The sequence below is a fragment of the Coloeus monedula genome, assembly GCF_965178545.1.
Source record: "Coloeus monedula genome assembly, chromosome: 8".
Taxonomy (NCBI): domain Eukaryota; kingdom Metazoa; phylum Chordata; class Aves; order Passeriformes; family Corvidae; genus Coloeus; species Coloeus monedula.
Window position 1 is genome coordinate 1,829,699 of NC_138788.1, and position 25,328 is coordinate 1,855,026.

Here is a 25,328-nt window from a genome sequence, read left to right on the forward strand (position 1 = left end):
AAACCTGTTTTTCTCACTTCTCTGAAAGGTGACAGGGAACGAAAGGAGATTCCTTGGTCTAACCATCCAGGCAGAAAGGAAAAAATGGGGGGAAAATTGAATTCTGCTTGTAATTAATATATTTTCCTGTTCTTTGTGGCTATTTTCCAGCAAAAAACCTAAGAAATTTTGAATTTCCTTTATTTTAGAAGAGTGTACCAGACAGCAAACACAAGTAACTTAAGAACTATTATGTCTTGGGGCTTTTTCAGGAGTAAAATCAAAGCAATGTCCCACAAAATGGGGCAGCAAGAAAGCACAAACTGGGGTTATTTGTCCATGTTAATTGCACATTTTCATGCAATTGAACTCTGGAAAAAAAATTCTAAGAAATATAAGAATATGACCCTAAGGATAATAAAAGCCAAGAGGCTGAAAATCAGTCTGACTGTTATAAATGGTTATTAGACTGTCCAGACTCTCTGAGGTCAGTGCTCTTTTTCTAAGCTGCTTTCTCTGATCACACAAAGTGGTTTTATGAACTGCTTTTGCTCTGGGAACTGTCAAGAGCTGAGCATCCTCTCCCAGCAGAGGTTCCCAAAGGATCCCACCCCAGGAGGGAGGGTAGGATACAAGGTGAGTTTGCTCCTCATGCAGAGAACAAGATGAGTGGCCCCAAAATCACCGTGCCAGGGTTCAAAAAATGGGACAGAAATATCAGTTTGGCTTTTGAGAAAGTCATTAGAAAGCCTTTATATGCATAAAGTCTTTATATATATATGTAAAATAAATAGAAATAAAATGGGTATTTTAGGTCTAAAGATTGAGCAACCTCCCGAACAGTGCAGCAGCCCAAAATCCTTATCATGGAATGGTTTGTGTTGGAAAGGACCTCAAAGCTCATCCAATTCCAATCTTCTGCCATGGGCAGGGACACCTCCCACTGTCCCAGGCTGCTCCAAGCCCCAATGTCCAGCCTGGCCTTGGACACTGCCAGGGATCCAGGGGCAGCCCCAGCTGCTCTGGGCACCCTGTGCCAGGGCCTGCCCACCCTGCCAGGGAACAATTCCTTCCCAATATCCCATCCAGCCCTGCCCTCTGGCACTGGGAAGCCATTCCTCCTTGTTACTCCAAGAGTCTCTCCATCTCTCTCGTTGGCTTCTTCAGGAGGGCCACAGTGAGGTCACCCCAGAGCTTCTCCTCTCCAGGCTGAACAATCCCAGCTCTCCCAGCCTTTCCTCCCAGCAGAGCTGCTCCATCCCTCTGCTCATCCTGGAGCCTCCTCTGGACTCTTTCCAGCAGCTCCAGGTCCCTCCTGTGCTGGGCCCTCTTTATTCCTGGTGTCATCACCAGTCCACTGAAATCCTATGACCTGACCATTAGATTTTTTTTTTAAGCCAGGTCATTGATAAGTTCAGATCATCTGGCAATGTGGGATGAGTTGAAAAACAACCTCTCTCCCAAATCAGCCAGGATTTTCTACCTTCCCCCTCTGGCCAGATTATAAACTTAGAAAACCTGGAAGCAGCCACATGCTGACTGTGCAGACAGAAGCACGGATTTGGGAAAACCTCACTCTCAGAATTTTAATTTTTCAGCGGAGGTGAGCTAAAGGCCCAATTTCCCCATTATTCCTTTCCCAAATAACCTGCTCTGGCTCAGTTTTCCCAAGAAATGTGTCCTCCTGCTCTTTGAATGCCTCCAGGCTAGGAACACGTTAGCAGCTGCAACACCAGGACATGTTTGAGAGCTGGAGAGCAGCACATTCCCTCCGAGCACAGAAACACTTCAGCAGCTTCAGACAAGCCCAGGAGCTGCTCTGCTTCATCCCAGGAATCATTAACACATCTCAGGCAGCTCAGAGCATCCTCAAGGCCAACTCAGAGTAGAAAACATTATTTTTACCCAGAAGAAATCTCATTTAGCAACATTTTCTGCCTCACGCTCTCTGGCTCGTTCAGGACAACAGGATTTGGAGTCTTGTTTTCACACAGCCTTGAAGGAATTTAATTGTGCTTCAAGCTTTTCTTTTTCCCCCAAATCTTGCTGGAAATGCCTCTGTGGCTCTCCCATGGGATGGTTTTTAAGCACCTGTAGCCCAAATTGACAAGGGGACAAAATAACACCAAGGAAGAGCTGAAGATGCAAAGGCACAAGCACAGCTCAGGAGGGGGCAGGAGGGGCACTGAACCCTCTCCTCATCACTGCTACCCTCAAATTAATTCCTGATTATGGTTCAGAAAATGGCATTTTTATCCTTAGGTCAGCAGATTAAATTGATTTTCCCAATATTCCCACTGCCTTCAACCACTCTGGAATGCCACCAATGGCATCTTGTCTTCTCATCCATCTGGATTGGCAGCACTCAGAGCAGGGCTGAGATCTTGGAAGAATTGCCCCAAAAAAGCCTTTTTCCATTAATTTCAATGCCACAAGGATTCACCTCCAGTCCTGCACTACAACATAAATCAGTGCTGGCAAAATTTAATTGAAACTGCTTCTCTCTGGGTCCATGTTCAACCCATTTTCCATTGCTCATTTGCTCTACAAACAAACTTGTACAAACCAGCAGGTTTTCTGGAGTGAGAAAACATCCCTGGTTATGTCCTATTCCACTTCCTGCCTCTTCTCCTAAAATGTTTTATCTCAAAGTCCCGCTAATAAAGGAGAATATTTTTTTTTGAGATTTTTTCAGCTGAGAATCACAGAATCCCAGAATTACCAGATTGGAAGAGACCTCCAAGATCACCGAGTCCAACCCTATGCATGCCCTAACACCCATGCCCATGCCCTAACACCACCTCAACTAAGAAACCATGTCACCAAGTGCCACATTCAGTCTTTTTTTAGACACATCCAGGGACGGTGACTCCACCACCTCCCCAGGCAGACAATTCCAGAACTTTATCACTCTTTCAGTAAAAAACCTTTCCCTGACATCCAACCTAAACTTCCCCTGGCACAGCTTAGGTTGTGTCCTCTCGTTCTGTCAGTTGCTGCCTGGAGAAAGAGCCCGACCCCCACCTGGCTACAGCCTCCTTTCAGGCAGTTGTAGAGAGTGACAAGGTCTTCCCTGAGCCTCCTTTTCTCCAGGCTAAACAACCCCAGCTCCCTCAGTTGTTCCTCACAGGGCTTGTGTTCCAGGCCCTTCACCAGCCCTCTTGCCCTCCTCTGGACGCGTTCAGGCATCTCCACGTCCTTCCTGAGCTGAGGGGCCCAGAAATGGACACAGCACTCGAGGTGTGGCCTCACCAGTGCTGAGTACAGGGGAAGAGTGACTTCCCTGGTCCTGCTGGCCACACTGTTCCTGATCCAGGCCAGGTGCCATTGGCCTTCTGGGCCACCTGGGCACACTGCTGGCTCATGTTCAGTCGGCTGTCGACCAGCACCCCCAGGTCCCTTTCTGCCTGGCCACTGTCCAGCCACTCTGTCCCCAGCCTGTAGCACTGCAGGGGTTGTTGTGGCCAAAGTGCAGGACTCGGCACTTGGACTTGTTAAACTTCATCCTGTTGGATTCTGCCCATCCATCCAACCATTCCCGGTCTCTCTGCAGAGCCCTCCTACCTTCCAGCAGATCGACACACGCCCCCAGCTTGGTGTCATCTGCAAATTTACCGAAGGTAGACTCCATACCCCCATCGATGTCATCAGTAAAATATTGAACAGAACTGGCCCCAGCACAGAACCCTGAGGGACACCACCGGTGACTGGCCCCCAACTGGGTGCAGCACCATTTACTACCCCTCTCTGGGCCCGGCCATGCAGCCAGTTCCTGACCCAGAGAAGAGTGCTCTTGTCCAAGCCGTGGGCTGCCAGCTTTTCCAGGAGTATGCTGTGGGAGACAGTGTCAAAGGCCTTGCTGAAGCCCAAACAGACAACATAAGAAGTTTTTGTGGAAGCTCAGAGGAAGCAGCTGAGCTGCAGCTCTACAGATAAGACAGGCCTGACATTTAGTCTCAACAATTTTTTAATAGATATTTAATTAACGAAGTGGATGCAGATACACAAACTTCATTTCTAGCTGGTTTCAGTGCATTTCCAATTTAGATGAACAAAGCCATGTACTGCTAACAAAAGTGAGTTAACAGAGGTAATAAAAGCCCTGAAATTACCTTAATAACGCCTTCCCCAGGCCTCATATCCGTATAGATCTTGACATTGTAGGAAATGTTGGAGAAGGTTGGGGTATTATCATTGGCATCGATCACCAGGATGTTGACAGTCACTGGGACACTCTCCTGGACTCCATCAGAAGCTGTCATCTTGAGAGAGACAAAAAAAGCAGGACAGGAATGTGTTTTAATGGTGTATTCTCAACGCAATTCCAAGAGAAATACAGTTCCAATAGGAGAAAACACAGCCTGACAACCCAAAATCAGGATTCAGCAGAGCTTGAGCCTGCACGTGCAAGACTCAGGGCAAAAGCAAAGCCAACCCATCCAAACCTTTCCATTGTAGAAGTGAGAGGGAATAACTTGGAATTTCCCAGGGACAGGGCTGGGATAGGAGCTGTTGAGTCCATGGAGTCTCACCTGGGCATCACCACACGCAGGAGCTCTGTTAAACCCCCTGGACAACATTTGGAAGTGGGGATTACAGAGCTGGGGGCTCTTCTTATTCCACAGAGGAGATCTGAGCTCTCCTTTCCAATGGCAAAGGGACAGAAAATAGGGAGGCACAGACTGGGAACCCCTGCAGACGGGCTGGGTTTGCCCACAGCCCACTTCCAAATCATTGTAGGGCTGTTAAGGGGTTCACTCACAGCCTGAGGGAATATTAAATCCATTTAAGCATTTTTTTCCTCTTTTTTTTTACTTTAACACTTCTGGCTGTGCTGTCAGCCTAATTTTTTTTATTTGGGATAGAAATAAAGCAAAAAGCCCAAGACAAGGCTCATGTTTCAGGGATGAGGGGAAAAAAGGCAATGAGAAAAGCAAGGCCAGGAATAAAAAGGAGGACGCAGATCCTGGATGGAATGAGGAGCAGAGGCCAATCCTGAGGCCAGGATGGTACTGGTAGGGGCATCTAAAATGCTGCTCTTAACCCACTCGTCCTTCACTGCTCTCCTTCTTCTGGGCCATTTTATGACTCCCAAGGATGCTGGAATTGATCCTTTCCCACCACTTGCTCCGAGCAGTGCCTGGAGGGTTTTCCAAGGGCATGGAACTCACGGAGAAGGTGTAGAGCTGCTGGACCTCCCTGTCCACGGGCTGCAGCAGGGTGAGGTAGCGGGTGATGCCACTCTGAGTCACAGTGAAAAACGTGGTGTAGTCGTTCAGGAAGAGATGCAGCTGCGGGTCCTTGGTCTTTCAACAGTATCAAATGAAAAAAAGAGCATTTTATTATAAACTCAGAGGTACATTAAGTCTCCAATTACTCGCTACAGGTGCTCCTTTTAGTTGAAACCTAAATAAGCACAAATGCTGTGACTACAAATCTACAAAACTGTAAAGAAAAAGGGTAAAAAACCTCACTGCTGGCCTAAAAATCTAATCTTCTTGATGAAAAACATATTAAAAAACCACTAGAGTAAGAAAACCCAATTGTAAACGAATACCTGTATTGGTTTTAAATAAGTGCCTTTTTTCCCTCCTGTTACACGGTAATTTTAAGCCAGACACAACTTAATATAAGAAACCAGATTCAAGCATTTCTCTTCATATTAAAACCCAAACAAAGCTGAACTTGATTAACAGAGCAATAAAACAGCTGGGTTGGTGCAATGAACAACGAGAATGACGGGTGGTGAATGCCACACAAAATACAGGCAGCTCAGGGGGTCTCTTTAAGTCTCGGAAAGAATCCAAATGTATTGATGCAGAGTTAGGAACCTCTCAGCTGATGGGAGGAAAACATCCCAAATGAACTGAAAATAACATTTTAAGGTAAAGAGAGGGGAAAAAAGGCATTGTAAATTTACTCATGGCTTCCTGAGGACTTGGGTCACTCCTGATCTCCAGCTCTTTTGAGGTGTTTTTAACTGATCAGACTTTACAAAAGTCTTCAAACAAACCACATCACCTTTTGTTGCCCAGAGTATTCCAACAATTTTCTGTGTCCTTGTGCATAATCTGGTTAATTTAACCTGCTCTCACTCGTGAGTTAGAGCTCATTTTTGTTGTGAGGGGAATGCAAATTCCAGGAAAATGCAAAAGGCTGGGAGACAAGTCCTATAAAAATTGCTTTAATTTACTCCCAGGAATGTGGAGATGAGGAACCAGAGGAGTGGTACCAGGAATGACAGAAAATCCAAGATTTTACCAGCTCCTTCCCAACGTCATTCCACAAATCCCGGCCCTACAGAGGAGGACATGGGGAGAACCAGCTGAATTGCAGAAACAAACCCAAAAGGAGAAAGGCTGAATTCAGCAAATAATCCCCAAAGGAGCATTACTTCTCTGAACACTTTCTGAATCCAAAGCTCTTCTGGAAGGTTCACTCCATCAGTGCCATTCCTGGAGGATTAAAACCCTTGGGAGCACAGGACAGGTCCCCAGCCCCCAGCCAACCCTGACCTGCACCAGGACGAACAGAAACTGCTTTAAGTGAGCCCAAATAAGGCCCCAAAAGCAAAGATTCTGCTATTTAAATGAGAAACCATTCCAGGAAGCCATGAGAAAGAATTTTCCAAGTGTTCCACACGAGTGGTTCCTCAGTGCCTAAAGCTCTGCTGCAGACTGCAGCTCCCAGGAAAATGAAAATTCATTTTACAGCCAGCAATGCAAACAGCAACCTCTTCATTCCAGGAAGACTTAGGGAAGGTAATTGCCCATAATTGTTCACTTTGTAGACATTATAAAGTCAGTTAAGAATTTAATTTACAAAAGCCCCAGTTAATTTTGCAGTTCTTGCTTTCATGTCCTTTTGAACACTAATAAACAGCACTTTTTTCCTAATTTATTCCTGAGAAAAAACAATGATGGAGATTTCAAACTCTCCTGGAGTAATGTGTCCTATTCCTTTGCTATCCTTGTCTTAGAAATGTTCTCCTAGTGTGGAATGGAAACTGCCTTTACAGCAATCAATGCCTATTTTAGCACCTCCCAGGCATGTCAGAGACACAGAACAATTTATTCCCTTCGTCTGGAAAAGCACTGTTATGCTTGGACATTACTAGCAGGGATATTTGACATTATTAACAGGGATCCTGGACATTATTATCCCATTTTTTTGCTGCCTGAAAAGTCAGCTTGACTTAACTGAACATTTCACGTGAGAGAAAACAACCCCAGCTACAGTGCCAACACTATTTCCAATAACTTTTTAAATTATTTTATTTTGGGGCCTGGAGTTCAGCATTGTGATTTCTGGTGGCATTACTGGGTCTCTGGCAAATTGTTTAGCGTGGAATTTTAAGTAGAAAATGATCACAGTCCACACAAAAGGGTTCACATGCAACCTGCAAGGAGCATTTCAAGCACACAGTTCAAACCTGAGGTACTTCTTAATTTTAAAAAGCACTTTTGTGATACTCAGGATACCTTTGAAGACTTGTGACTATTTAATGAACATTAAGCAATTACAAGGTCTGACTTTATCACCTAAATTGGGCCTGATGTGTTTCAAGGGCTCTTTGCAGGCTTCACAAAGGGACAGTCCCAGCCTCAAACCCCATCAGGGCAGAGAGAAACGAGGGAGGAAAGAGGGAAATGAAGGAAGAAATCCCACAACTGAACCAAAACAAGGGGTTTTGCACACGTAACACCCAATACCTACGGGGAAGGCACCTGGTGGGACCTGCAAAGGAAAACACAAAACAGACACAAGTGAGGAAACACAATCCTGGGACTGAGGGACACCAGAACATTTGGGGAACTCATGGTTACAGACAAAAAGCCTGACAAAAGGAGACCCACAAAATGCTGTGCTCAATGAACCAAGCCTGGGCTCGAGAGCGTTCTGCTTGAAAAACCTCTGGCAAAGTTCCCGCATGGATGTGGATGTTCCATTCCTGCTGCTCCTCAAATTCCACCAGGGGTTACAACTCTGCCCAAAGCAAACAGTTTTCTAAAACGGATGGAGATGAAACCAAAATTCCTGGTGATAATTACGATATTGCCAAGAATGAGCAGACAAGGACATGAATTCTGTGTGTGTTTCAATGATCCCAGAAGTTTTTTGGATGGGCTCTATTTGGCTGGGAAGCTCTCCAGGGTGGCCAGAACAAGCTCCAAGAGTATCCAAACTGCTCAGACTTCCTGATTTCCAGCACAGCCCATCCCCTAAAAGCTGCAGTGATAACAAAGACACTTGGATGACACAGCTGAGTTTTCCAACATTTTTCAAGCAGAGGATGATCAGCTCTGAAACACCCACGGAGGAGAGTTTTTGTTGGAGAGATGCTTCCAGCATCTGCCCTCCTCATTTCTAGGGGAAAGAAGAAAATCTTTCCCACTTTCAGCTGGAAAATCTGAGATCCAGAGCCTCGCAGAGGTAAAGCAGGGGAGATTCTGTCTCCACACAAGAAATACATGGATCTGTTGGAATGAGTCTGGAGGAGGCAATGGAGCTGCTCCAAAGGCTGGAGTCCCTTTGGAGCCAGTCTGGGAGAGCTGGGGGTGCTCACCTGGAGAGGAGAAGGCTCCAGGGAGAGCTCAGAGCCCCTTGCAGGGCCTAAAGGGGCTCCAGGAGAGCTGGAGAGGGACTGGGGACAAGGCATGGAGGGCCAGGACACAGGGAATGGCTTCCCAGTGCCAGAGGGCAGGGATGGATGGGATCTTGGGAAGGAATTGTTCCCTGGGAGCTTCAGAAGGCAGAATGAGACATTCATCCTAAAATAATCAAGGAAGACACACAGTGCTACAGGAGCAACTCAGTGTTAGTATTTTTGGTTTTCCTTAAGTGTAAAGATCCAAAAAATTTAACCCCCTATCTTTAGAAATCCCAAAGGGAGGGAAGCAGCCTTTTGGCTTTGCCTTGCCCTTCTGTTTGTTTTAATGATGATATAAATTTATAATATCTGTTTCATTTGGGGAAGGATATTTCCTGAGTTATTGCAACTGTTGCCCAGGGGCAGCAGAACTGTCCCCTTAAGAGAGCATTGACTGCAAAACGACTTCAAACAACAACTGAGAGTGATAAAAGCAATCAGGAAAATATCAGAGAAAAACATTTTGGTATTTAAAATGCTTCAGTTCTCCTGGTTAAAAAAAAAAAAACTTGAAAATCTATTCTTTTTCCTTCTCTGGAAGTATTATTGAAAATCCATAACCTGCACTTGTAGCTGCATTTAAAACTTATTTTAGCCATTACTTGCTCTGTCTGCTTAAGTTGCTGCCAAGACATCCTTAAGTACAATTCTTTCAAATTTCCCACAAGCTGTCTGAAAAAAAAGATGAGAGAATCACAGAATGCCCTGAGCTGGGAGGGACCCACAAGGATCATGGAGTCAGGAACCCAGGAATGCCAAGGCCAGGCTGGACATTGGGGCTTGGAGAAGCCTGGGACAGTGGGAGGTGTCCCTGCCCGTGGCAGGGGTGGCACTGGATGGGCTTTAAGGTCCCTTCCACCCAACCCATGTCCATGACTGACAGTGCAGCTTTATCACCAACCCTAACCACTGGGTAAATTAATTCTCTCCTGTGGAAGCCAAAGAGGAAGGAAAAATGCTTGGGGAGCCGTATGTAAAGAGCTCTCAGCTCACACAGTTTAAGTTCCTCATCTCAGCTTTGGTTTGCTCAGGTCTTAAGGAACCTGTGTGGCTTAATTTAATTTATGCCATTTAAACAGAGCACTTAATGATATCAGCGCTCAGCAGTGCTGCTCTAGTGCAAGGCCTGTTTGCAATGTCCCATCTATAAATTAACTTCTGCAAGGTTTAGAGCAGGACTCTGCTGTAATTCGCACAGGGTTTCGATTTAGAGTGGGTTTTGTTCTTTTTTTTCCTTCAGACACACAGTTAAGTGAACACTCTCTTCCTGCGTTTACCTGAAGATATGGAGTCATTTTCATTTTTCAGTTGGCAGGCAGAATTCATTATGATTAACCAGTGGCACCAGTGGGAACTGGGATGCACCAGCACGGAGAGGGTTTATCTCAGTGACTCATCAGCAATCCTGAAATTTAAATATATTCCTAAATCCATGAATTTCCTGAGGTACAATGAAGCCAGGAGATTGAGACCTGCAGACGTTAATGAGCATTACCTGTGCTGACAATCCCACCCTGAGCTCCCATCCAGCCCCACGAAGAACAGTTTTAGTGTTTGGCCATTTTATGTCGGAGCTCTGTTCAACTGCTGTACTCCCAGCTGGAATTCTGGGAATTCTCCTGCCCACAGCAGGTTAGAAGCACTCTGTGAATCTCTGGCACATGGACTGAACACACAGGCACTTCAATCTGGTTCTCTCACATCCGTGTCACACCTGCACCATGGCTTTGGAAAGGACTGTGCACGAGCCAGGTGATGCCAAAGGAACAGGAACATGGAAAATTTCCACCCAAGGATGAAGCTGATCCCCTCTGGCTGCAGGCAGATCTCTGTGTGTCAGAGAATCCCAAAATGGTTTGGGCTGGAGGCACCTCAAAGCCCATCCAGTGCCACCCCTGCCATGGGCAGGGACACCTCCCACCGTCCCAGGCTGCTCCAAGCCCCAATGTCCAGCCTGGCCTTGGGCACTGCCAGGGATCCAGGGGCAGCCCCAGCTGCTCTGGGCACCCTGTGCCAGGGCCTGCCCACCCTCACAGGGAACGATTCCTTCCCAATATCCCATCCAGCCCTGCCCTCTGGCACTGGGAAGCCATTCCCCAATGTATCACCACACAGCCTTGTAAAAAGTCCCTCTCCATTCACTTAGATGCTACTCCACCTGAATTTCTTAATCTGTCTCAGTGACAGCAGAACTCCACAACAAGAAGAAAGCCCCAAAATAGATTTTTGGCAGTTACTCATTCTGCCACACTGAAATATTCCCCTTTTGCAACAACAAACAAAAATAATTCACTTTTGGCTCTGCCTCATTGTGTCGTGTGGCTGAAGTAGATTTTCAGTAACTTCACCAAACTCCTGCTAATCATCATCCCGTGAAAATTAAAACATGAGGTGAAACAACCTTAAGCTCACTAGGAGAAGCATTTGGGCCCTTGAGCTGCCATATCCATGGAATATCCTTCCTGTGGATATGAAATTTCAGGTCTGTTTGTACTGAGTCACAGAACAACTTCTAACAAGCTGCCTGAAGCAGCTCAAGAAAGAGAAATTTGGTTTTTATAGCAATTTGTGATACAGATCATTTAAGGCATGGTCGTGCTCCCAATTAAGAATCTGCTGCAGATTGGACGAGGTTTTTTTATTAACAGTGTTCCAATTAAAATAACAAACACTTGGGCCATGGCTCTATTGGAACTTTTAGTGCAGGCAAACACAAGTTTATTAATGAACTGCCCTATCCCAGATCCAGATATTGGGAGGAATTCATGGGAATGTGCTGATGGACAACAATAAAATGTGGAGCCCAATGGTCAAACTGCCTGTGATGAATCTCAGAGCACCCCCTCAAAGCTCCAGGTATTGAACCTGTACTGACCAAATGAGGAACACAAAGAACTTTTGGCGGGGAACGAGAATCCCAGGAATTTCTTACAAACCTAGGGAATTAAAATAACAGGTTGCTCTTCCATGCAGAAATTCCCTAAATTAAATATTTGTATTTTGAGTGCGTAAATATTACGTGTGGTACTTTCTACATGATTCAGTCAGAGTCAGCCCAAATTCAGGATTTAACAGTTCCAAGTGATCCTAATTTTCTGTCTTGGATGTCACCTAATATGGAGTTCCATGGAGAATTGCCCAATCTGCCTTTGACGCCTCGTGGGCAGAGCTGTGCAGGCACCAGGGAAGGGTTAATGCAGCACCATTAACTTCAGCCTGAAAACCCTGGAGCTTGTGAATTCCCAAGTCTCTCTGGCATCCCTTGAGTGTAATGATAGCATCTCCCAGGAATGGGAAAGAGCCCCAAAAAATCATCAGCAGAGAGAACTGCCACTAAATTTGAGTGTCTGATTTGGGACATGGAATTTTCTTCTGTTAAAGGGAATTGCTTTGAATTACTCTGCAATGGAACTGTGGCCAGCAGTGCTGGGTGGCATCTCTGACCACTCTGGGCTTTGTATCACAGGGACATCTTCCACCTCCCTGGAAGTGTCCCATCCAACCTGGCCTGGGACACTTCCAGGGATCCAGGGGCAGCCACCAGCTCTGGGTTACATTTATAAACCTGATCCCTGCCCACCTTGACTATCCAAAGTGGCATCCCAAGATCCCATTAATTTGATCAACCAAGAAACTGCTTTGCTTTAAACAGAACTGAACCTGAGTGTTTCCCAAGCAATCCTCATTAATTCCTGCTGATTCCCACCCTGTGTCCTCATTCCTTACCTTTTACCCTTTACAAAAGCCAGATCCAACAGCCTTTTCCATGTGCCTTCCAACCACTGATTTCTATCATTGCCCATAAACTGAGGGGGAAACTTTAATGGAAAGAGATTCTCAGCAGGAATTTGGGATTTAAAACAATATAACACTCTAATGCTGTGATGTTTTAGTGACAATGGGCTCTTGAATTCCTTAAAAAGCATGGATTTGCCTGAAGTGAAGCCTTAAAAAGCAGATTGTTTTCAGACTCTCAGGTTAAGAACTTTACTCAAGAGATCCTATAAGTATTCCTACAAAACTTAAGCTTGCAGTTCAGCTTTCCTTCTGTAGCTGAAGGAACCAAAAATATCAATGGAGACAACTGGAGGGACAACAGCAATTAGAGGGAAAAGAAGTATTGGCTAAAAAGCCCATAACGACCTTGGTGAGAACAGAAGCAATGTTAGAGGTGTTGTACCGTTACTCCTTGGTTACTATTCCTCTGGAGATGCTGATTTCCACTCTGAGTAATGTTCTATCAAAATCTGGCAGAGCAAAGAATGCAATGAAATTTCAGCCTCCTGCTATTCCTCCTATTCCTCTTCTTTTTGGTTCAAACCAGGAATTCCTTTCTCTCTGAGCTCCCCTCTCTCATTTCCGTGGTGTGGGGCAGGCTCATCCCTGTCACAAAATGCATTTTGATTGCCCTGTGCACTGAGCATTCACCAGCTTGAACAGAACAGAAACTTCCAGAGAGGTGAGCAAAACCCAGATCAGAAAATATCTACTTCCAAATCTATCTGCACTCAGAATGAAAACAAACAGAAAATCATCATGAAATTAAGATAATTTTTTTCTATTTATTGATCTAAATAGGTTTGTCTCAAAAAAAAAAAAAAAACCACCAAAAAAAGAAAGAAGCCTGAAAATAATAAAATTGCAACCACTCTAAAAGAACAAACTGTACCTCTTCCACGTCATTGTCCAGCACCACGACCTGCAGGGGGGAGGTCAGGTTCCAGTTATCCGAGATAGTCGTTCCCACTGGGGAGGATTCCAGGATGAAGCCCTCGTAGGTAGACCTTGTGAAATAAGGCTTCTGGTTGTTCTCGTCCAGGATCTCGATGTGGAGGTTGGCAAAGGCGGGGAGAGGATGTCCATTGTCTTGTTCAGCCTAAAAAAATCACCTCATTTGTCAAAGGTTCCCAGATACGAACAGTGACTCCCTGGGGATAATTCTACTTAAGAGTCATAATCCAGTTAAAAAATGGATTTTTTTTCCCCCAGATCCCCCTGTTATGGAAGTCAACATCATGGAAAAGAGAAATACCAACTAAAAGCTAGCTTGGAGAGAAGAACAGCAACACTTTCCATCACAGCCACATTTACACAGCCACAAGAACCCCAAACCTTGTCCAAACACAGCTCCTTAAACTCTCAGGATCAAGAGTTTTGAAAAAAGCTCCGAGGGACGAAAGAAAACTGGGAATGCTGATTGGACAGCAGAACCCACGGCAGCAGCAAGAGAGTTAAGCCCAGAAGGTGATGTAGTGGGTTGAGCCTGAGCTGATGGACAGACTTTTAGACTAATGACGCATCTCACAATTTACATATTTAAACAGCACAGAAAAGTGGGAATTTCCTTCGTTCCTGCTCACCTGCCGGGAGGTGGGGGGGCCTCGGAGCCTCCGGGCCCTGCCAGGCTGGGCCGGGGCCCCTGCCCCACTCCCCTCTTCCCAACGCTACGGCCTGGACCCTGGGTCACTGGGGGGGAACTGTCCCAGAGCCGCAGGCTGCTAAACCCAGCCATGGACTGCCACAGGGCTAAACCAGCCATGGACTGCCACACGGCTAAACCAGCCATGGACTGCCACACGGCTAAACCCAGCCACGGACTGCCACACGGCTAAACCCAGCCACGGACTGCCACACGGCTAAACCCAGCCATGGACTGCCACAGGGCTAAACCCAGCCACGGACTGCCACAGGGCTAAACCCAGCCACGGACTGCCACACGGCTAAACCCAGGCACGGACTGCCACACGGCTAAAACCAGGCACGGACTGCCACACGGCTAAACCCAGCCACGGACTGCCACACGGCTAAACCAGCCATGGACTGCCACAGGGCTAAACCCAGCCATGGACTGCCACAGGGCTAAACCAGGCACGGACTGCCACAGGGCTAAACCCAGCCACGGACTGCCACAGGGCTAAACCCAGCCACGGACTGCCACACGGCTAAACCCAGGCACGGACTGCCACACGGCTAAACCAGCCATGGACTGCCACAGGGCTAAACCAGCCACGGACTGCCACAGGGCTAAACCCAGGCACGGACTGCCACAGGGCTAAACCCAGGCACGGACTGCCACACGGCTAAAACCAGGCACGGACTGCCACACGGCTAAAACCAGGCACGGACTGCCACACGGCTAAAACCAGCCACGGACTGCCACAGGGCTAAACCCAGCCACGGACTGCCACACGGCTAAACCAGCCATGGACTGCCACAGGGCTAAACCAGGCACGGACTGCCACAGGGCTAAACCCAGCCACGGACTGCCACAGGGCTAAACCCAGGCATGGACTGCCACACGGCTAAAACCAGCCACGGACTGCCACACGGCTAAACCCAGCCACGGACTGCCACACGGCTAAACCAGCCATGGACTGCCACACGGCTAAACCCAGCCATGGACTGCCACACGGCTAAACCCAGGCACGGACTGCCACACGGCTAAAACCAGCCATGGACTGCCACACGGCTAAACCCAGCCACGGACTGCCACAGGGCTGAACCCAGCCACGGACTGCCACAGGGCTAAACCCAGCCACGGACTGCCACACGGCTAAACCCAGCCATGGACTGCCACAGGGCTAAACCCAGCCACGGACTGCCACACGGCTAAACCAGCCATGGACTGCCACACGGCTAAACCAGCCATGGACTGCCACAGGGCTAAACCCAGCCATGGACTGCCACACGGCTAAACCAGCCATGGACTGCCACACGGCTAAACCCAGCCACGGACTGCCACACGGCTAAACCCAGCCACGGACTGCCACACGGCTAAACCCAGCCATGGACTGCCACAGGGCTAAACCCAGCCACGGACTGCCACAGGGCTAAACCCAGCCACGGACTGCCACACGGCTAAACCCAGGCACGGACTGCCACACGGCTAAAACCAGGCACGGACTGCCACACGGCTAAACCCAGCCACGGACTGCCACACGGCTAAACCAGCCATGGACTGCCACAGGGCTAAACCCAGCCATGGACTGCCACAGGGCTAAACCAGGCACGGACTGCCACAGGGCTAAACCCAGCCACGGACTGCCACAGGGCTAAACCCAGCCACGGACTGCCACACGGCTAAACCCAGGCACGGACTGCCACACGGCTAAACCAGCCATGGACTGCCACAGGGCTAAACCAGCCACGGACTGCCACAGGGCTAAACCCAGGCACGGACTGCCACAGGGCTAAACCCAGGCACGGACTGCCACACGGCTAAAACCAGGCACGGACTGCCACACGGCTAAAACCAGGCACGGACTGCCACACGGCTAAAACCAGCCACGGACTGCCACAGGGCTAAACCCAGCCACGGACTGCCACACGGCTAAACCAGCCATGGACTGCCACAGGGCTAAACCAGGCACGGACTGCCACAGGGCTAAACCCAGCCACGGACTGCCACAGGGCTAAACCCAGGCATGGACTGCCACACGGCTAAAACCAGCCACGGACTGCCACACGGCTAAACCCAGCCACGGACTGCCACAGGGCTGAACCCAGCCACGGACTGCCACAGGGCTAAACCCAGCCACGGACTGCCACACGGCTAAACCCAGCCATGGACTGCCACAGGGCTAAACCCAGCCACGGACTGCCACACGGCTAAACCCAGCCACGGACTGCCACAGGGCTAAACCCAGCCACGGACTGCCACACGGCTAAAACCAGGCACGGACTGCCACAGGGCTAAACCCAGCCATGGACTGCCACACGGCTAAAACCAGCCATGGACTGCCACACGGCTAAAACCAGCCATGGACTGCCACACGGCTAAACCAGCCATGGACTGCCACACGGCTAAACCCAGGCACGGACTGCCACACGGCTAAACCCAGCCACGGACTGCCACACGGCTAAACCCAGGCACGGACTGCCACAGGGCTAAACCCAGCCACGGACTGCCACACGGCTAAAACCAGGCACGGACTGCCACACAGCTAAACCCAGGCACGGACTGCCACACGGCTAAACCCATCCAGCGCGGCTTCCTGGGACCGGCGCGTCCCTCTCCTCTCCACGCGGAGCCATCGGGAGCCGGCGGAGCCTCCTGTCTGCAGCCAGCACACTTCACGCTGAACTGAAGAGGACACCATGCAGCCAGCAGCACAAAGGGAGCGAGGCTTTCCCCACCGTAAAGCCTGAGCAAGAACATTCGTCTTGGTGGCTTCAGAGTCAGAGAGAAAGAGAAAGTGAGTCATGTGGGACAGAGCTGGAAATGGCGACAGGAGAAACAGAGGGCGGTGCCGCGATTCTCGCGCGTAGCTTAAAAATACTTCCTGCATGCCGTGGTAAGAAACTGTAATATCACAAACTGTTTGTCTCTTTGATCCATTTGAAGTACATGGGGGGATGGAGAATTCACGTGTGGCCCGTGAAGATTGTGAAGAGTGCCCATGCCAGGTTATATAGAAGCAGTGAGAGGCGTTTAGAGACTGGTGGCGAAGAAAGCCTTTGTGTTCAGGCCAAAGTAACTCATCCTTTAAAAGATGAATAACCCCATGTGATGGCCCATGTTTGGCAGTGTGAAGGAACTGTGAGATTTTTCAGGGGAGAGATGTTTTACACCACAGCAGATTGTTTCTTTCCGGGCGGGTCTGCTGTTGGTGGCAGTTTGGGAACCACATGAAGCAGAAGAAAACCCTTTTTCCCTTAAGCATAAGAAAGAGACTTTTTAAGAACTGCAACACTGACTAAAATCCCATGTTCTGCTATCATTTGTGCGAGTTGGGTAAAAGGAGAGAAGTGCTGGAAGAGAGGGGGGGTTTGCTTGAATTTCTTGTTATACCTTTTTGCTTTTAGTTCTGTTGGTAATAAACTTTTTTATTTGCACAGCAACCGTTTTAAGTTGGAACCTGTTTTGCCTCGCAGCTCTCTAGTTTGCCTCATTATTTTCTTATTTTCCCCTTATGAAAAGTAACAGATTTTGTGTGCTTGACACTTAACTGTGTCAAACCACGACAGGTGGGAACAGCACACATGGACACATTTGCTTCCTCTCCCCCCAAATCTGCCTCTTCAGCATTACATGAGTGGGACTTTAATCTGGATTTTGCCTATTTTTGAATCCCAGACTGGTTTGGGTTGGACAGGACCTCAAAGCCCATCCAGTGCCGCCCCTGCCATGGGCAGGGACACCTTCCACTGTCCCAGGCTGCTCCAAGTCCAGCCAACCTGGCCTTGGACACTGCCAGGGATCCAGGGGTAGCCACAGCTTCTCTGGGCACCCTGTTCCCAGGGAAGTTGTGGATGTGTGTCCAGCAAAATTCTTTACTTCCACAAAATAACCCCCACTTCCCCATGGCAGCTCTGCATCTCCCAGGAGTTACTCCCTGATATTTTTCACCTGATTTATTCTTATTCTCAAACTTCCTAAAGATAAAAGCACTAACTGCCCATTCCACGGTGCTAAACCTATAAAAACCTAGAATTCTGCTTTCTTTTCCTGTAACTTCCCAACCAACAACTAATTAAAGCAAAGACACAAGGGAATTAGGAGACAAAAAGTAAACCGGGTTTAATTATAGTCCTGCACATGACACTGCAGCAAGACAACAGTAGGCCACTGAAAGAGTTTCTTGTTCCACGGCCAAAATTTGTATTCCCAAAATCGGGATGCACACAGACCCTGGACCACAACAGAGAGAATGAGACCTAAATTCCTGTTGGTAGCAGGACTTTCTGTTTGCAGAGGGTTTTACTTCTAATCTGGTATTTCTCCCATTTCAAACAGATAATTCCTCATTTTTCAAATCAAGAGTCCAAGGAACCTTGCTCTGGAAACATCCCTTTGGTTTCATCGAAGTTTTTTAAAATTTCTTATTTAAACACCTTTTCTTGCTCTGAAAAATGTTAACTTTCTTTGTTTATAAAGCAGCAATAGCATCTTGTTAATGATAAAAACCTCTATTAAAAAAAAAAGAAAAGAAAAAGGTATTAAAAGCTTCTAGTTCAAGTAAAAAGAAATATAAAAATTGTTGTTTTCTTCAGAGGAGGCGATGACACCTTAAGTAACCCATAAAAACTCATTCTCGGTTTTTAGGAAAAAATGGAGTTTTCTTTTTAAAATATACCTGGATTACTCTTGAACAACAGGAAAAGATTCTCCAGACCAGTCCAGTTGGTGCTCCACTGAATGAAAATAAACTTCACCAAAATTACCTGGCAGGACTCTGGCTACTGCCCCAGGAGGGTGAAACTCCAGAAATGTCCTGAGAAGGAATTTTTGCCTAAGTTAAAATATTGAAAGTATAAAAAAAAATACCAGGAAAAGTCTGCTCCTCAAGCACCACACACTACTGGGATTCTATTTTATATGTAGATGTTTTATGGAAACAGAGAATCCTGGAATCTTTTAGGATGGAAAGACTTCCAGGATCATGTGCCCGATGCCCACCTTGTCCCCAGCCCAGAGCACTGAGTGCCACCTCCAGCCCTTCCTTGGACACCTCCAGGCATGGGCACTCCAAAGCTCCCTGGGCAGCCCCTGCCAAGGCCTGAGCACCCTTTCCATGGGGAAATTCCTGCTGCTGTCCAAGCTGAGCCTCCCCTGGCCCAGCCTGAGGCCGTTTCCCCTTGTCCTGTCCCTGTTCCCTGGCAGCAGAGCCCGACCCCCCCGGCTGCCCCCTCCTGTCAGGGACTTGTGCAGAGCCACAAGGTCCCCCCTGAGCCTCCTTTGCTCCAGGCTCAGCCCCTTTCCCAGCTCCCTCAGCCCCTCCTGGGGCTCCAGCTCCGTTCCCAGCTCCCTTCCCTGCCCTGGACACGCTCCAGCCTCTCCAGGGCTCTCCTGAAGTGCTCCTCCCCGCAGGACTAACAATGGTTGTCCATCATTAAATACTCTTTTCTTTTGCTTTTCCAAGTAAAGTCAGTCCCTTCAGAGCCCAGAGTTTCCATCCAACACCTGTGAGTTACTTTATAAAAACCCTTAATATTTTTCGCTAGGAAGAGATCCTAAAAAAAGGAAAATGCAAACAACAGAGGATCTCAATCTTCTGAACAGCTTGAAACACCACAAAAATGGCCTTGCTTTAAAGTCCAAGTGAGCCCAGAGCTCATTCTGGGATAAAAGCAGGAATATTCACCCAGGAAGGTGTTGCAGGCTTTGCTGAAGTGCTGGGAATTACACACTGCCAAACACAAAGAGAGTTGTTTGCTCCCACAATTGGACTTCAAATTTGAAACCCTGGAGCCCAAAAGGAGAAAGCAAAGGCGTCCTTCCTCAGAACTTCCACTCAGAATCCCTTCAGCTTTCCTTCGTGTTCACTGGTCACAATGATGGATTCATTTCATTTTTTTGTTTCTGAAGATGCTTCTATTTAAGGGAAAAAAGCAAGATTTGCGAACAGCCACTTCCTTTTGCCTTTTGTTTGAAACAAGGAATTCCATATTACAACGTGAGGAATTGATTTACTTTCAGATGTTCCATGAAATCAGTCCTAGAAGCAACACTTGACTATGAACAGAGTTCAACACAGACCCTTCATAATGCTCAAAAAATATAAAAAAAGCTGAAATGTTGTCAGATTTTGCTCCAGTGCCCTATTTCTTGAGGTTTTTCTTTCTGTGTTTTTTTTGTTTTGGTTTTGGTTTTGGTTTTGGTTTGGTTTGGTTTGGTTTGGTTTTTTTTGTTTGTTTGTTTTTGGTTTTGTTTTTTGTTTTTTGTTTTTGTTTGTTTGTTTGTTTGTTTGTTTTGTTTTGTTTTTTCTTCTTTGTTTTGCAGTGGTTTGGGGGTGGGGTTTTTGTTATTTTTGGTTTTGTTGTGGGGTTTTTTATAAGAGATGAAGTTACATCTCATGGGAGTTGTTCCAGACATTGAGTGCTCTTAGTGTAAAACCTTCTTCCTCATATTGACCTGGACTTGCTTGTTGGTTGAGCTTTTTTGCTTCCTAACACATATTCTGGAGCACAAACAGCAAACAATTTACATTTGCTTCGCCCTGGTATCTAAGCCACAAAACATTTGGGTTCCAGTCCTTTAAAAAATGTGGTTTAGTGTCAAAATAATGAAGGATCTCTCAAATAACCCCAAGGATGTGACCTTCACACTGCTACCAAGACACAAAAAAGCCAGCACAGACTTAGACTCCGGTATAACTGAGTAGCTAAGGGCAGCTAAAGAAAAAGAAAAGATAAAATAATGTGCAATGTGTTAATTCTCACAGATACTGAATATTTATTACATCATCTCTGCTGAAGACTGCTCCCATTGGTAGTGTCCATCATTTTGTCCTCATAGAAGATGGCTGGAGGTGACAGGAAAGCAGTTCCAGAGGGGATGCAATGAGTGAGGAGCAAATGGCTGTGGGAATTAACAGAGCCAATGGGAAGTTCCCTCCTCCAAAGCAGCAGATGAAACAGTTCCCCCAAAAATGAGAAATTAGAGCAATGCAAAAGGCTCCCTCATGGAACCATGGAGTATTCCGAGGTGGAAAGGCCCCAAAGGGATCATCAAGTGCAATTCCAAGCTGGAAAGAATGCACAGGGACCATGGAGTGCAATTCCAAGCTGGAAAGAATACACAGGGATCATTGAGTCCAACTCCAAGCTGGAAAGGACCCACAGGGATCATTGAGTGCAATTCCAAGCTGGAAGGACACACAGGGATCATTGAGTCCAACTCCAAGCTGGAAAGGACCCACAGGGATCACTGAATGCAGTTCCAAGCTGGAAAGGACCCACAGGGATCACTGAATGCAATTCCAAGCTGGAAAGGACCCACAGGGATCACTGAATGCAATTCCAAGCTGGAAGGACCCACAGGGATCACTGAGTCCAGCTCCAGGCCCCCAGCACTATCCAGAGCTGGAATATTCTCCAGCCAGTTCCCAATGTCCCCTCTCACTGCCCAAAACAGCAGATCCTGCCCTAGAGAAACATCTAAAAGAGAGCAAAACCTGGTTCCCTTGGATAAAACTCAGAGTTCCCAATTCCACTTAGGCAATAAATACTCCTAGTTCTCCATGGAATCACAGGAGCCACTTCAGCAATCCTCCATCCAAACAATCTGTCCTAAGGTGCAAGGAAACGGAATTGTTTTATCCAAGACACTTCCATGCTGCTCCTTTTCCACAGGACTACAGAGTTATCTGAAGCGTAAAACAGGCTAATTCGGAACAAATTTTAAATAAAACATGTAATGGGAGGTTTGTCTTCATGCCAGATCTTTTATTTGATAAAAATGGGAAGGTCCATCCCTAGAAGCAAAGAAAAACCCAACAAAAAAACCCAAAAAACCCAAATACAACAAAGAAAAAAAAAAAAGCCCCAAACCAAAATAATAATAATAATAAAAAAACCCTAAACAAACAAACAAATGAAAACCCCAAAAAAGTTCTCTCTCCCCTCCAATCCCAACAGGAACATGAGCAAGGGGAGCTGAGGGGAGAGTGGTGCATGGGATAAAAGTGAGCTTCACACATCCTAAAAAAATTGGGATGTCAGGATTTATTCCTGGTGAGGGGCTACGCACAAAGCTGTAGCAGGAAGAGTAGCAGGGGGAGCTGCAAACTGAGCTCCAAGAAGATCTCAGACTTAAGGAATGCAAAATTAGGGGGCAGGGAGTGGAACCAGATGGGCTTTAACGTCCCTTCCAAGCCAAACCATCCTGGGATTCTGTGATCCATTATTTAAACGGATGTGGTTAAGTCAGGAGCAGCCAGCAGGGAGAGGGAGGAGGAGGGGCAGGGTGACAAAGTGGCTCCTTTGAACTGGGACATCACTCGGTGTAACTGAACGGGGAAGGCAGGGTGAAAAGAGGGACAGCATTTATCCAGGTTTAGGCTAAACTTTAGGATTGGGGATTAATTCCCGAGGTCAGCAGGTACAGCACAAGGAAAGAAGCGCTGAACTGGATTAAAACTTGGCTTGAGGACAAGGAGCACAGAATATCTTTAGAACACAGAAGAAATGTGACTTTCCTGTCAGTGACTTCGCTGTCACTGGGGCAGGGAAACTAAATCAGCACAAAATGTGTCTGGACACTGGGCACAAAAAACCCCCCAAACCCCAAACCATCCATTTGAGGGCCATGGGTAAAGCATAACTTCAGGACCAGCAAGACTCACGGTGCTGCAGGGCAGTGATCAGCAATTAGGGATTATTTCCCAAATATTGCAACTCTTTCCCTTAAAAAACCCACCAGCTACAAAGCCATCAGGCCAAGTTTTAGGTGGTGAATGTTAAATTTTACATGGAAAGATAGGTTTTTATTGCAGAAAGGAAATTTCTGTCAATAAAGAGATTCCACAGAACATCCCAATTATTGATTTTAATAATTTCATTGCTCTGGGAGTTTTGACATACAATTTAGGGTCAATCTTACTGACATGAAGAAATATTTTAGTGATTTAAAGGGAAAGTTTGGGTTTCCTGGACCCTTTTTTCCTGCATCACAAAGACAAACCCTGTCCCTGCACTCAGATTTTTAATTCTACATCAAATCCCATCACTGTATTAAGCACAAGAGAAAAGAAAGGCTGTCTCAAAGAGAGTTAATTGAATTCGGAGTTCACCTAAGGGCTGAACCTTTGAACAGCTAATTTAAAAAAACACTTCTTGTCCTTAGTACCTACAGGAGATGCACAACCAAAGGAATGATTTGGGAAATTTCAGCATCGACAGAAAGAGGATGGAGCAACTCTTTAATGAAAAGAAACTTCTTCCATTCTTGTCCTAATCTGTCACCCTGAGTGCAAACCCAAAGTTTAGAGGAGCAAAGAATAAGCACAAATCCTCTGAAATGCAAGAAAAATAAGACACGGGAAGAGGGGAAGGTTGGAGCTACCCCAACCAAAGGTAGCAAAGGTCAACAGGTGCGTGGAGCCAAGAGATCAGAACAGGATGGGAAGAGCTGAAGGCTTGAAGTCCTTGGAAAAATCAACGAAACATTGCAGATATGAAGTTCTGAAGGGGTGGAAACCAAAAAACAGTAGATCATTCCGGACTTTTTGAGTCTCAAAACTCATGGAGCATTTCTCTAATGCAAGAACTTCCAGTCCCGTGAGCCTCAACTGATGGACATCTCCTCATTGCCTGCTGGAACTGTGCTGTCTGAAATTCAGAATAAACCAGCCGCAGAATCACCAAGGTTGGGAGAGTCTTTCAAGGTCATAGAGTCCAACCATTACCCCAGCAACACCAGCATCACCCCCAAACCACACCCCCAAGGGCCACCTCTTGATGCCTCCTGAACACTTCCAGAGAGGGTGACTCCAACACTGCCCTGGGCGACTTCTTCCAAAGCCTGACCGCTCTTTCAGGGAAAAAGGAATTTTTTCTGATGTCTAATCTGAACCTCCCCTGGTGAATATGGTAAGAAAAACAATTCAAAAATCATGCTTGAAGCTGCAGCCAAAGACAGGAGCCTAGAGAAGAAGAGAAGCAGCTCAGATCTCCCTGGATTTCTCTTTTTATTAATAAATTTGTCTTCCATGAGCCAGCCTGGCCTGCCCTTGCACCCAGGTCAGCGTTTGGCCCTACAGCACTGCCTGTCAAATCAGTCTTGGAAGGAATCACAGTTTGTGTTGGAAGGGACCTTGCAAATCATCCCTGCCATGGGCAGGGACACCTTCCACTGTCCCAGGCTGCTCGAAGCCCCAATGTCCAGCCTGGCCTTGGGCACTGCCAGGGATCCAGAGGCAGCCACAGCTGCTCTGGGCACAGGGCCTGCCCACCTTCACAAGGAACAATTCCTTCTCAATATCCCATCTTAATTCCCCCTCTGTCAGTCTGAACCCATCCCCTCTTGTTCTGTCACTCCAGTTCTTGTTGCAGAGTCCCTCTCCAGATTCCCCGTACCCCTTGAGATCCTGGAAGGAGCTGTGAGGTCTCCACACAACCTTCTCTTCTGGAGAAGAACCCATTCTGTCTGTTTTAACCCTGCCACCTCCTTGTCCCAGTTGGGAACTCCTCACCCTGCCACTGCAGCAGAGGCTGAAGTGCTGCTTCCTCTTCACTCCCTGAACTCTGACATAAAACTGCATTTCACAGGGGTCTGTCCCAGCTTCTTCCTTCCTCACCTGGAGGAGCCTCTGTCCTTCTCTGTCCTTTTTGGGACGCTGTGCTCAGGACGCCTGGATCTGTTCAGAGCTGCAGTACTTTTCTCCCTGTCCTTTTCTCTATTTTCACTGATGATTTCTAATGTTCCATTTCCTTTTTTTTTGGATCACCGAGCCAACCTTCACACTCCGTTCCCAGTTCCAACACCAAGATCTCATTCCCAAGTCAGGCCAGAACCCATCATTTTATAGAAAAGTTTAGGACAACCCTTTCTGACATGTTTCACTTTATTTTTAATCCATGCCTAATTTTATCAACCATTTTATCACCGACTCCCTTGGTCTTGCAAAGTCCTTCTGCAATTCTACAGTCAATCCCTGGAAGTTCCATCCCAGGAAGTGTTGGGAAGACATGGGGACACAGAGTAGTTGTGGGCCTGGCTGAGTTAAAAGGGTTGGAATTGATGGTTTTAGAGGGTTTTTTCAACCTAAATGATTCTGTGACTATATATTTGTCTTTACAACCAGAGTATTTTTTATATTTTATATTTATAGTTATATTTTTTGTATTTATATTAACAACCATAATTATGATTCTGTAATACCTCAGCATCAGAATTAGCTGTTATTTCAGTATTTCAACCACTGAGATCACTCCCAAGTTTCTCCAGCCTAGAGCTGTCCTCCACAACCTCCCTGTG

General features: G+C 46.9%; 1 protein-coding gene across 3 annotated transcripts in view; it reads right to left on the bottom strand.

Annotated features, from left to right (window-relative positions):
• Positions 1-25,328, bottom strand: part of PCDH15 (protocadherin related 15) — a gene marked incomplete at both ends in the record, with an annotated part of 282,257 nt that overhangs the window by 143,661 nt on the left and 113,268 nt on the right. For all 3 annotated transcript variants that reach the window (XM_082286268.1, XM_082286266.1, XM_082286267.1), the window contains 3 exons: positions 4,092-4,241; positions 5,151-5,285; positions 13,299-13,505. In XM_082286268.1, coding sequence (XP_082142394.1) covers positions 4,092-4,241; positions 5,151-5,285; positions 13,299-13,505 — 492 coding nt within the window. The remainder of the gene's footprint in view (positions 1-4,091; positions 4,242-5,150; positions 5,286-13,298; positions 13,506-25,328) is intronic.